This window comes from Acanthaster planci, linkage group LG09 (assembly GCF_054643075.1).
Source record: "Acanthaster planci isolate LZ-2023a linkage group LG09, COTS_SCS, whole genome shotgun sequence".
NCBI lineage: Eukaryota > Metazoa > Echinodermata > Asteroidea > Valvatida > Acanthasteridae > Acanthaster > Acanthaster planci.
Genome location: NC_141785.1, coordinates 9,720,210 through 9,733,387, shown reverse-complemented (window position 1 = coordinate 9,733,387; position 13,178 = coordinate 9,720,210). Strand labels below are relative to the sequence as shown.

General features: G+C 41.0%; 2 protein-coding genes across 12 annotated transcripts in view; one reads left to right on the top strand and one right to left on the bottom strand.

The window, feature by feature from the left end:
* LOC110980727 (uncharacterized) overlaps window positions 1-13,178 on the bottom strand; it is a 32,071-nt gene that overhangs the window by 898 nt on the left and 17,995 nt on the right. For 2 of the 6 annotated variants that reach the window (XM_022237666.2, XM_022237669.2), the window contains 8 exons: window positions 11,274-11,472; window positions 6,135-6,198; window positions 5,196-5,291; window positions 4,520-4,672; window positions 3,262-3,421; window positions 1,973-2,162; window positions 580-721; window positions 67-167 (listed from right to left, as the gene is read on the bottom strand). In XM_022237666.2, the coding sequence (XP_022093358.2) occupies window positions 67-167; window positions 580-721; window positions 1,973-2,162; window positions 3,262-3,421; window positions 4,520-4,672; window positions 5,196-5,291; window positions 6,135-6,147 (855 nt within the window). In that variant the 5' untranslated portion in view covers window positions 6,148-6,198; window positions 11,274-11,472. Of the gene's footprint in view, window positions 1-66; window positions 168-579; window positions 722-1,972; window positions 2,163-3,261; window positions 3,422-4,519; window positions 4,673-5,195; window positions 5,292-6,134; window positions 6,199-6,513; window positions 6,624-11,273; window positions 11,473-13,178 lie in introns of those variants that run through there. The other 4 variants (XM_087141251.1, XM_022237667.2, XM_022237668.2 and 1 more) reach the window with 3 other exon arrangements.
* The window catches only part of LOC110980724 (uncharacterized), a 65,852-nt gene continuing 59,379 nt past the window's right edge, over window positions 6,706-13,178 (top strand). For 3 of the 6 annotated variants that reach the window (XM_022237657.2, XM_022237661.2, XM_022237660.2), the window contains exon 1: window positions 6,707-6,851. The gene's annotated coding sequence lies outside the window, so the exon portion shown is untranslated. Of the gene's footprint in view, window positions 6,852-13,178 lie in introns of all 6 variants that reach the window. The other 3 variants (XM_022237658.2, XM_087141243.1, XM_022237655.2) reach the window with 2 other exon arrangements.

Here is a 13,178-nt window from a genome sequence, read left to right as displayed (position 1 = left end):
TACTGCTCTTCAACACTGCACTCTGTTTCGGTTGTTAATCCATCTGGCACTTTTAGATCTACTCACTGTTTCATAGAAGATGCATTTGAGCGTCTGATCCTCATCTTTGAGGGTGAACATCTTGGCCACGCCGTTCACATCAGAGGAGATAGCAGAATTCATTATTCCTGTACATATGGTGGAGAGAATGGTTTATCATCTCGGAGTGAGGAAGTAGAAATAAAAGACATACACTAATTGTTTCACAGCCAGAATTAACAAATCCATGGAAAATTTTGCAGTGGAAATTTCAAAAGCAAAAGAGTGGCTTGTCAATGGATGAACTGACGGTTTAGCGTAAAAGACTCAACCTCTTTTAAAGTTGCTTACTGTTAAGAGTTTACCGAAGTAATTCCTTCAAACTCACACGAGGGATAAGAAATGAAACGGATGACTTTACCGTCTGGTAATTACCAACTTTTTAAAATATACTTTGACAAGTCAATACAAGGAACCTAAAATTTTGCTTGGATTGGCTTAACAATTTTGAGGAAGAAACGATGCCCCCTTTCCAAAAAACCCACTTAGTTGCAAACCCACCAAAGACTTCACAGACCATGCTGCCCAGTTTGTCCATGTGTTGGCTCCAGTCTCTCATGTCGGCAATGGATGCAGTTAAAACTTTCAGGGAGCGGTCGTCCACCACAGAGCCATCCTGTTGCCCCTCTCTATTTACCGACAGCTGCCGAATTGGGCCAGAAAAAATTGAGAGAAGTGATCAACTCGAGCCATATTCTGACTTCTATTGCCCACTCAGATCTCTTATTAAATTCAGAGCTGTTTATGGGGGATGAATCTAGCCAGCAAAGCACATCCACAGGCAAGAGTTATTTGGGGAGGGGGGGCCCAGGGAATACTTGCACTTGTGTTGGAGGTCTCAAGACTAGTCGTGTTCTCGAGTCTGGAATCGCAAACCACTGTTTGCTTGTCTTTTCTATTTGGACTGTCGTGGACCAACGGGTCTCCAAGTTTTGCTGGTATCAGAGACCAAACCGAGAACAACCTGTAACCAGCCACAACTCACAAAATGTATATTTAGTGCATCTTCAAAAAAGTTTTTGCCAGTGTTTTGTTTGTATTTTTGGCAGAACTGAAGTGCATAAAATTCCATTACCATTGTTGCAAAAGGGAAGACATGACTTTAAAAGGAGAGAAAATGTGGGATATATTCAGCACTGCAGAAGTTGCTGGAATAATACATCATGTTTTGCTAGCCCCCTATTCAATGAAGTTCAGCATGTTATTATCAAAGTTTAGAACAAAAGGCCATAAAAATCACTCAACAGTGACGGTAAATGCATTGCCAAAGAACATAATTCAAAATTAACTAAGCGAGTGTATTTCTTTTTTCGGCTGACCATATGTTGCATAGATTATCAACTTCACTGAGTTTACATGAAATTTTGAACGGAGGATGCTGGTTGGAAAGGCAGCCTGGCATTATGTCGTTGAAACCTAACAATCACTTCCAACTTCTACAAATGTCCCTTATACTTTCCAAATCCTCCATATGTCATTCCACTGACTCCATCATAAAATAATAGACCTTATGATGGGGAAGCAATGGTTAATCTTGTTCCTGGCTCCATTATATTCAATGTGATCTCTTAAATGGGGTGGTGCCACACCATTTTGGATTCAAAACTCCACTTTCATTTTTTAAAAAGTTGGCTTACAACATTTATACCACAAATTTGAAATTAGTCTCATAAAAAACTGGTGAATTTGTAAGAAATTTAATTTTGTCACTTTTATTTTCACTCTCAGGTTCCCCAAACAAAATGTTTTGCCTCATTTTCAATTCAAGATGGCCGACTCATAAATACAGTTTATTTGCAAGTCGTGCAGTAGTACTTGACAAGCCTTGATAAGTAAGTTGCCATGGTGTCTCAAGAATGTTTCAGATTAAGTTGGTAGCCATGCCCTAACTCACCCGGTTGCTGGCAGCGTTTGGTCTCGGGCTCTGGGAGGAAAATGCAGCAGGTTGATGAGGAGGCCTGCTGTTCTGTTGCCAGTGGGCTCTTTGGCGAGATGGATCAGACTGAAATTGGAACCTTGGCTTGGGGACACAGCCTGGGCCTGTCCAAGCCTGTCGGACATTCCCAAAGGGAGGACAGTTGGGCCTAGTCATTTAGAATGGGAAGAAAAATCTCATCATAACAATTAATTCTAAGTCTAATGCTCAATATGGACTGACGGATCTTATTTGCACAGTTTTTTTAACTTAAAGATCTTGAGGTGATTCAACCTTTGGGGTGCCCAAAATTCACTCTAAAACTATTCACTCAAGAGAAAAACCCAAAAGGCTTCCTTGTTCTACAGAAAAAAATTATAAAAGTAAAGTGGGACATTTTGCACGCATAGTCACCCAAAATGATGATTTTCATCAGTGTTTCCGTACGTGTCCCTGGGGTGGCATAGAATCTTGTGCACTTCTTTATAAAAAAAGAGCCCAATGGTTTCCCTTAACCCATCATTTCATGCAATGTCTTCAAGGGAAACATATTGATTTCATACACCATTGGAGAGTGATAACATGTAATTTTCAAGGATTCTCAGTTCATAGCCATAAAGACATACAACCTGGGGCATTGTTTTCAAACGCTTGTGTAAAAATTCCGAGCCAGAAGGTTTTCCAGTAAACAGAGGGATCCAGGACCCAGTTTGTGGCCCAGACATCTGGGGAGTCTTGATGTTACTTTAGTATGGCTCTTTTGAGGGTGAGGCAACAGTTGGGGCCTTTTTACAATTCAGCTTTACAAAGGGAGGGGAATAAAACAGTCCCCCAGATTATTTTCTGTCACCATTTTTCAAAAAACAAAAAATGGTGACTGTTGTTTTCTTTCATTTTAGTGCTATGGCCTCCCCCCCCCGATTCATGCCCGTGGTCAGATAGCCTATATCACGCGGTAACAAAGCACTTCTTGTCAAGAGGGCCTGTAAATGAACAAATTAGTAACACTACTACTGCCGGCCTGAGAAGTGGGGTCAGGGGGGCTAGTAGCCCCCCTGACCCCACTTTTTCTATTTGGGGGGCATTGCCCCCCCCCCAACTCTTTTGCAAGTCCTGTAATGGAGTGAGGCTTAATGGAATGGCCTGTCCATGGCTGATGCTTGATGATCTCAGAATTGCCTCCCGCCACCACCCCACTTTGAAAATTGCTCTGCCACCAGTGATTCCTACTTGCCTGCAGCATTCTTTTTCAAGCCTCTTGCTTTTACCTGTTTGGAGGGAAGGAGCTGCTTGGGCCAGCCCACTGCTGCCCGCTGTGGTCCATACACGCTGCTTCCACACCAGAGGGGGCCCTTCCCCCAACACCGTAACCCGGAGCCTGCGCGGACAAGCTCCAGGGATTAGGAGGTGACGAGGCTGGGAAGTTCCCTTGAAGGGAGGAAAAAATACGATGAGGAGTTTCCGCCCCTGGGTGCTATGAGTCCCTCAGGTTTTAAAATGTCATTTCCCACATCACAGCAGTCAATATTGTGAGATTGCTTAAGGAATAAGCTTGATTATTTTTTCTGTCAGACACATAAAACTTAAATTCCCCTTCACTGTCCTCCCTCAAAAAAGATTGGTGGCTGCACTGAATGAAGTATTTATACCAAGCACTCTCAAGAATTCTGAGTTCAGTGTTTTGAGGCACTTGGTCGTTACTCCTCTGGTGAAAAATTCAACACCAAAAATATTCACCAAGATACCAGCACACCAACAGTCAGAGAGCTTACATGCGCATTTAAATGTCCATATCAGTTTCATCGGGAACTCAAATTATAACAATAAATAATTTAATTGATAATTTTGAGCCTCCCTTAATGCAATACTACTATGTGTCATTATCAGCTGATCATTGGTGTGTTTTTTAAATGGTATTTTGTCAAGTATATGTATTCAAATCTGTGGTTTTTGTGTGCTTTTTACATCGACAGGCACGCACATAAAAGAAACTACTAATTGCTGAGTGCAGGAAGACGCTAGGATTTAATTTGAATATCGGGGGCATGCAGCCTGGTGGTTAGAGTTTGTAGCTTCTCATCATAGGCTCGGGAGTTCAAATCCAGCTGATGGCAGCATGTTGTGATCTGCGGGCAAGTCACTTCACCCCTACGTGCCTCTTTCCACCCAGGAGTAAATGGGGGACATACGGTATATCATGAATCCAGTGATATTTCACTGGGCATTCCTAATGGCCCCTTTTAATGGCAGAAAGCATTTTCGTTGGGTTTTGTGCAGAGCAAGTGTCACTGAGGACTGGCTCCCTTAGATAGGTATCACAATGGTGTCCGCCATTAGTGGGGGCCACTGGAAGTGAACAGTGAAAGCATTACCATGGTCATCAGATTGGTCTATGTTATTTCTGCAGGAGAAAATAGATCCACATGCTGCCTGAAGGTCTCAGCTCGGTGGACACAATTTTAATGACACTGAATCCTGCAGGCAAAGATGGAAATGGAATCTTGAAGAATTCCCCTCAGGTATTACCTCTGCTATTAGAACTTCCATTCCAGGGTTGTCTCCAGTTGTTGAAGTTACTGTTGTTCAGCGGTCGATGAGCAGCACGTTTCTGGGTGTTGAAGGCAATGCGAGGCTGCTTAGCAGGGTGGCTGTAGGATGCAGATGGCTGAGAGAAATTTCCTACAGAATGAAAAATTTCGGATTTTTCAACTACGAATTAAAGAAAACCTGGAAGTTTCCCACCTGTACAAAAATTGTGTGTGTAAAGCTGCATCTAAAGTAAAGCTCTCCTTTAGTTGTTAGAATTTTTTTTAGACATGATGGTCTTAATGTTACAATTCCTGACAACATGGATTTGGTAAGTATTGAGGTTAACACTTTTTAATTTGCTGGTCGAAAAGTTTCATGTTGATTTTATTTATACTTAAATTCAAATTTATAGGTTTTGTAAGATGTCATATTTAAACTTTAACTTTGTAAAATAATATTAAAAATATGGTCAGTTTGTATTTCCTGATTTCTTACAAAACTGCATTTCAATGGATAAAAAAGAAACATATTGGATAAGGGTTTGGAAAGTGCATAACACGCTCGGATTTTCTCACTCGTTGACATAAAATTGATTGTGACGAGTCCAATTTAACCTATACTTTGGGTTCTTGTCAGCGGAACCTTATCTGAAAAGCAGTTGACTTGTTGTTACCCCTGAAGTCTGCATTGTTGGTGTTCTCATTCTTTGGATGTGGAAAGAGGGCCTGGCGAGGCCTCTTATTTCTGTCAAATGATGGCGGGACTTTTTCTGCAGGTAAAATATGAGGGTAAATTATTCTCAGTTATTTGCTTATGTTTCCACAAAATTTGGCATATGTTATAAGGTTAGTAGAATACAAGGTTTTACTTCAACCTTTGAAAATGCACCTTTATGTTTCAATTAATTGTATTCTTGTTTTGCTATTTTCAAAGGTATTTTGACACCTGTAGTTTTTTAAGCTAATAAGAATTTCAACATTCACGAAAAAATTTTGAGGTCATCCCGGAGAGAAAACCTCAAATGTTGCACTGATTTGTACTAAAAAAGTGGAGTCAATTGATATTTGCTGTCCTAAAGTTCCATTTCTTTTTCAAATTTATTGTTGCATAAGTGCTTGGCAATAAGCTGATGCCCAGTCCTCTCTCAGAAATAAGTTCAATTAGTTTAATTTGGATTCATAATTTCTGCAGATAAATATTAAAACTGAACAGTGTCTTTCCAGATTGATTGGCAACACTTGAGCAGTTCAAACTTTACAAAAAATAAGTGCACATTAATTTCCATACAATGGAGAAGAGTAATGATATGCACTTAAAGTGTGTCTTAGAAAAATTCTTCACAGTAATCTTTGATATGTTCACTGGGATGTCAGAAAAGTTCAAATTGGCGACTTCTGACTGGTTAAAAGTTTGGCTGCCTCAGATTCGACAATAGAGGGAGCCCTCCGCCTTGCATAGTTTGAGCCACGGGATTTGAGCTGCCTTTAGAAAAAATAGCATTTCAGCTGATATGAGCTACAATTTTATTTGGTACTAACTTTGATTTGGAAAAAGGGCAAATTGTCATGATTTTTTTCTTATATGAGCGGCTGAACTTTAATCATAGCCTTACTTTTCTCTTGCATCTCAGATTTTCAGTTGCACTGTATCAACGTCGCTGACGTCCCTGAATTTTGCTGAAAAGAATCATGGGGAATAAAAAGAGGTAAAGTTTACTAAAGCTAAAAGGACCTTCATGTTGTTTGTCACAGTCTGGAAACTGTCCAAACCGTGAATTACATTAATGATCTATAAAAAAAGAGATGATGCCTGAAAACCGGTTTAATTGTTAAACGGTCAGTGATTGCGGATACAATCTCTCTCTAATGATGTCGAGATCTCGTCTGTTGCGCTTGCCTGCGCTTTAGGCATCAAACAGCCCTGGTGTTGAAAAATGCAGACTTTTCATTGTTAAACTTTGAGTGATAATAATACAGGAAAACTAAACCTACCGGAGTGCGACAGTGCTGTGTCCAATGTAGGGATGAAGTTTAAAACAAATTGAACACTCGATTTCGACTCAAACTCTCACAACTTTTCCGCAGATTACTACATGTACATACATGTACATTAATTATCTTGGTCAATAGAGGGCGCTAAGCACCACGACCAATAGCGCTACACGCCGCTGCACTGGTGCCGGCGCTACACGCGCACACATTATTGTCGGGCGATCCGACGATTGGACAATCGATATCCGAATGCCGTACAGCATCGTATTCACACATCTAGTTATCAACATCCTTATTTTCCTCAGTTTTGGTGGCAAGAGCCTAAGCTTCGACAGCTGGTAAGTATGCGGCTTCAAGTGTTTCTTACTAGTTAACTTAGCATATATAGGCCCACATGTATGATGTAGGCCCTACATGTAGGCACACTGAGGCAGTGGCCCCGTGATGTAGGCTGCAGAACTAAAACGGTGACGCAGGCCTACAATTTTTCACATGCACATCACAGATCCTTGAATTGGACCTGTCACTTAGAGTGATTTAGTGTCAATCATGCACGGTAAGCGCCATGTAGGTGCGGATGGATGCTGTTTGTTGCCATGTGGGCCTAGATGAAGAGGTTCATTAGTAATCCGCTACATGTATTGATAGGCCCCTACATGTACCTGCCTACCAGGGCCTGTGCATTATCCAGGAGGACATGATGGAGGAAGGAACATATCAGAGACAGAAAGACAGAACCTCATCGATATTAATTATTATGTTATGCCCCAGCTTGGTCTATCTGACAGTAAATGCCTAGTGTTTGTTGCCATGTGTTGGGACAGTCCCAACTATAGTCAGATATTGTGTAGTCTATTGGTGGCAAATCTCTCTACAAAATTTCTCAACCTTCCCCGAGTTTACATGTATGCAGCTCACACCTCAGCACCTGACATGCATGACATAAAATATAGCATCTCGTAGTGAAACCACATTTCTGCAAGCACGAGTTGATGATGTAAACAAAATGACTTCGGCATGCACACACTGTGCTGTAATCGGGCCGGCCCAACTACACGTATAGCAATATAGTTGGGACAGTCCCAACTACATGTATAGTTGGGACTAATGCTGTACTGGGCGTAACAATAATGATTATCTTTACTGTAATAGCACATGGGTGATTTTGCACAAAAGAAAGGCATAGTTTGAAGGAAACAGGGGCACTTGTTCCTTCCCACAGTGCCTTTCTAACATTGGGCAAATTCACCAATGCAGTACTACTATTATAGAGGTAAGGCTCAGGCCTATGTATAACCCTGGAGCACATAGCCGAGCTTGTATTCCACTCGGCCTACCGCCCCTGCCTAACATCACTAGTGTAGAGTTTCTGAAGATCAACCTGTCAGCAGACTAATTCGTGTCAGTAAACTTGCACAGTAATTTGCAAGGCATGGAAGCGAAGATTGCCTTCGCTCAGAGATGTACATCATGTACAGGGTGTATGTTATAAATATACATGTGTAGCCATCATACCAGTGGAGATCTTCCTCTTTCCAGCTGAACTAGTCAACAGCAGCATCCTTAACATTTTGTAAAAGTTCAGAAAAACATTTTGCTCGGGTGCTGATTGGTTGAAATGTCCCTTTTCATCCAACTTGAACTTGACAAGAACAATTTCTTTTGTTTTCTAAATAGTGGGCTCCAAAGCTCCATGACCCCATACATGTAATGTCAGTTGCACTGTCCTTACTCATGTACTCATATATGTACACAAAACGTACACATTGTGACAGTTAACAGGATTGGTAAAAACTGATGTGTACAATGCTGTGCTAAATGAACATGCAGTTAACTTGGCAGGACCCTGTCCCTGTGAAATTACAGGCCTAGTCGGCCTTTGACCAGCTTCCGACCATTTTGTCAGACCGAAAGCAGACATGGTTAAAAAAATGTCCAAAGGAAATGTAAAGTCCCAGAAGTAAAATCCTGTTGTTTAACTCTCTGTGTGTGCTTAGAACATTGAAATTTTGAGAGTGCATTTTTATGTGTCCTGGGTATTTATTATATCAAAAGATGATTATGGCTTGGCCAAATTGATTTTACTTGCACATTTTGTCAGACTGCTTTTTGGGCCTAAAATGCCATGAACATGTACTTTACATGTATGTACATGTACCGATATACTGAATGAAGGTTAGAGTCTGTATTTTCTGTACAGATTCATGTACATGTATCACGTACACATGTTCATACATGTACAGAGAACGCAGAACCTGGAGAAGACAGAAAGTACCGAATATTTTGATGTGGAGTTCACAGGTATGCCACGGTGACCTGCGGTGCGATGAAATGCCATTCACCTTCATTGATGCATACACTGTACATGTAGGTGTATCTGATTCTTGGGCAAGAGTACGGTGAACATGTACATGTATGTGGCTCATTCAGATTCATCAACTGTGAAATGAGTCATGCTTGTGTTGTGAAATACAAAAACACTGGTGCATCTATTGCATACAAACTAGTAAACATCTCCTGCCCTGCGCAAACACTCTCTTATTACCAATCAGTGGGATTCAATATTTTGTTATGCTTAAATTGCTCTTGGACAGCAATTTTCCTCTTCAGTTGTGGCAGTTCATGCGCATCTAAAAGACTTGCTGGTGAGAGGAAGAGATCCTGCAAGATTCCCCTTCATCTTGATCGGTTGTGCTGCTTAACTAAGAATTGACCAAGCTTCCTTTGTGTAGATACCATCTACGTAAATGCCAACTTTCTTAACAGGTCAATTAAGCAGGTGATCCTAACGTTTGTTGTACATTGAAGGAATTGTTGGTTCAGCAGTCTGCAAACTTGGTCAGTGCTAACCGGTACCAACATGTACATTGTACATGTACTGGTACCGTACATGTCAGAGTGTTCTCTACTTCATTGCCTTGCGCTACTGAGGCGTTGTGATCCTTGTTTCATTCATACGTCCTTGGCATATTGCCCCCAACATGATAATTATCATGTACATGTAGTAAAAATAATTTGAGGAAGTTTCACTATTTCCTGGTACTTGCAAATTGAAATTAGCTCGCACTGTGTAATTACAGAAATACTGGTCTGGGAAATACGGTAGGTACGTTGTACATATGTACATGTAGCGTGCGTAGCACAGTGTAGTACTGGCTACATGTACATGGTGTATAGAACAGTATATGAAGTGCTGTTGAGCAGAAAAATAGAGTTTTGCAGAAAAATTTGAACACTCCAAAGATCAAACACAAATTCTGTGTACATCTTTTGATAATCAACCATACTTTCTTTTCCAGAATCATAAGAATTTATGGTGAGAGCTTGCCAGATGTGCACATGTGCTAATTTTGTACACGACACAATCAACAAAATCTCACGTACATGTACATGTATGTGGGGTGCATGTGTATCTGTGCTGGATAGATACATTCTGTTCATGTTAACTATGAACTTCTATACGAACACATTCATTTATGTTTCCACATTTACAATCAGTGGTTTCAGAAACTGGTTGTTTAGGGGAATTGTACCAGTGTAGGGATATATCCCCCATACCTGTAGGAACTACATGTCCACATACTGGTACTCGTGCCTGCATCATTTACTGGGGTAGTGTACATCATTTGTACGTGTACCGGTACATGTGCTTAGCAGCTGTTACAGTAGCCATCATCCCCATCAACACCTGTGCACCATGGTATCTTTGTACAGAACGGGTGGTAGAGATACTAACGCTGGATATTGGTACATGTACACATACCCGGTGTTCTTGTTTCTCCGTGCTCTCAGCCAGCTTCAATGCATGTACATGTACTTTCTTGACAAGGGAGTATTAGTTGGAAAGTGCATGTGCAGTCTGCAGTGTATCATGTCATAAGCATGGTAATTGGAGTGTGACAGTTTAGTTTTATGAGGAAGTAATGTAAAAATTGACTTGATGAGAGGAAGTTATATGAGGAAATATAGGATTTCATTGGAAGATCATCGTACCTGGATACATGTGAATGGCATATGGGCATAGAGTGCTTGTACATGTATACATCTACATGTACACAAGTACATGCCCACATGTGGTAGTATACTGGTACTTGTAAATTTTATGTACATGTAAATTTTATGTACATGTACTTTTCTCTGTAGAGAATCTTTATTGGAATCCTTACTGAATCCAACGATTAAATGTGTAATATGCCACTGGGTATTGACCAAAGATCGTATAGCACCGCAAAGCGGCGCAAGATGGGGAACTTCAGCGTGAATGCACGTAAAATGTTGTAATCGCATGGGCGCCATTTTAGCAAGCGATACGCATGCGCAATGCACATTAATGCACAGGCGCCGCGGCAGGCACGTGCACCTGGTGAGCCTGTGCCCAAGCATTACCGTAAACTGCACAGGCGTATCGCTTGCTCAAATGCCGCCCATGGTAATTACATCTTTTGGGCAGAGTTATCCATCTTGCGCCTTCGGCGCTACACGATCTTTGGTATTGACACAGTAATTAACGCACAATGTTTACTGCCCCAAATTTCAATTTTGAACATCAGGCACCTTGCATGTTGCATGCACAAGGGGCTGCTGGCTGGTGAAATACAGTACATAATAGGATAAACTGAGAATATGGTATGGTTACTATCCGTGCACTAGCATCGGTTCATGTACAGATTTTTTTTTTAAATTTTAAACCAAGTCTTCAGTATACAGTACCTTGACTGCTAGTGGAAGGCCAGCTCCTTATTTTTTGTCTAGTCACTTACCCAGGTCCTTTTGACATATCAGGTGTCTTCATTCTCAGCCAAGACCCAAATTTCAATCTCAAACCACAGTTTTTCTGTGGGCCAGGTATTTGTGGAATGCTGACCTGTGTGGAAGCCTGCAAACCTGTTGGTAAGCCACACTCCAGTCCAGGAAACAATCTGTGGCCAGGGGGTATTGTCTTAAAGCCAGTGGTGTGAACTTGAGGGGGGGAGGGTTACAAAAGAAAGAATATATAGATTTAATTGTTGGAAATGGTCATGGCTCAAGGGTGGGTTGAAAGGTAAACTTATTTGCTTATACATGTAAGTTCAGGATCTTTCCTGTACCGTGGCTGCGCTGTCAAAAATTAATGTGCAGATTGAGAATTGTATGCATACAGGCAAATTGTTGAAATTGAACACATTCACTGCACGGTGTAAGTGTGTAACTGTGCATGCGTACATGTACTGAATGTGTACGGAGACCAGGGACCAAAACTGTCCCCATAACACTGTGGGACATGGGCCATTATTATGCTTAATTTTAGAGTTTCATGCAACACCCGTGGGGACAACCTACAGTTGTCATTGATGAGTTTGGTATACAAGTTTACATCGCTGACCAAAAATTTCAACATCCCCACCCAGGGGGGTGCTCACTATTTAAAAACAACGATTACAGGTGGTGCGCTCCACAGGCCTTTGTACTCGTACGTGAAGACACTGCTGATTGCCTAAGTGTACAATGTACAAGATAAACATCCAAGTCCTTGGTATTAGCAAAGTGATAGAAAATCTTCATTTTTTACAGCTTTGTGTGCAATTATTAATCAGTGGGGATGAGCCATTTTAAGATTTTTATAAAATTTCGCGCAATATTACATGTAGCTGTAAATTAAGTTGTCCCCAGCTTTGTTGCACGAAACTACGACTTAGGATGGCATGTGCAGCGGCCTAATAAGCCATTTGCGGGTTGAATTTATTCAAAATCTGGTACACTGAGTTCTTTCAATTCACGCGAACATAACAACTTGAATTCTCCATATTAAACCACTGTTGTTCTACCTTGTGATTCGGGGCAAGCTTTTGCTTAGTTACATGTACATAAGAGATGCCTTGCAACAATACACTGTTCTCAATGGATAAGAACGGCACAAAGGAACCAGTCCATTCCAGAGATTTTGGTTGCTGTGCAAAAGCTTGCCCTGAATCACGAGGTATAGCAACAGTGACTTTAGTCTGGGGAATTCAAATTGTTACGCTTCTGTGCAATCAGAAGTGTAACAATCACAGTGTACCGGATTTTATTCAAATTGAACTCACAAGTGTCTTATTGTTGATCCCACAATGTCTGTGTTTCAACATGTGTAGTCCCAATTGCTACTGTACGCTGTACACCCATGCTGTACACAGCATATGTGCAGAAATTGAAGACCTTCAATTTTGAAGCAATATTTGTAGTAGTGGAGGGGAGAATGAGTGAAATTTGCTGATAACAGTGTGTCCTCTGAATCTCTATGTTTTCACAATTTAATGAGATTTTTTCTGCCCTCAGGAGTCAGGAAAATGTGCCATCCACACTCTCCTAGAAGGCCCTCTGATTTTTTTTCAGAATCGACATGCCTTCACAAAAGAGATGAAGATTTATCAGATAAGCAAATGTTTGGTTGCCTCTTGTGATATAATCTAAATCAAATAAATAGTACAGTGCTGCTATTCTGAAGTTTGCATGTGTCCATGTACTGGTATACATGCGTATGGCACATACAAACATGTACATGTTGTACTGTGCACAGTTGCAGTACACAAGTAACATTATTAGCAATTCTGATTTCAGAATAACACGCTGATTTTCAGCTTAGGACCCTGGTTATGTACGGTAAATTAGGCCTCGTCCTGGAAACAAATGTGTACGTGTTGCAGTAT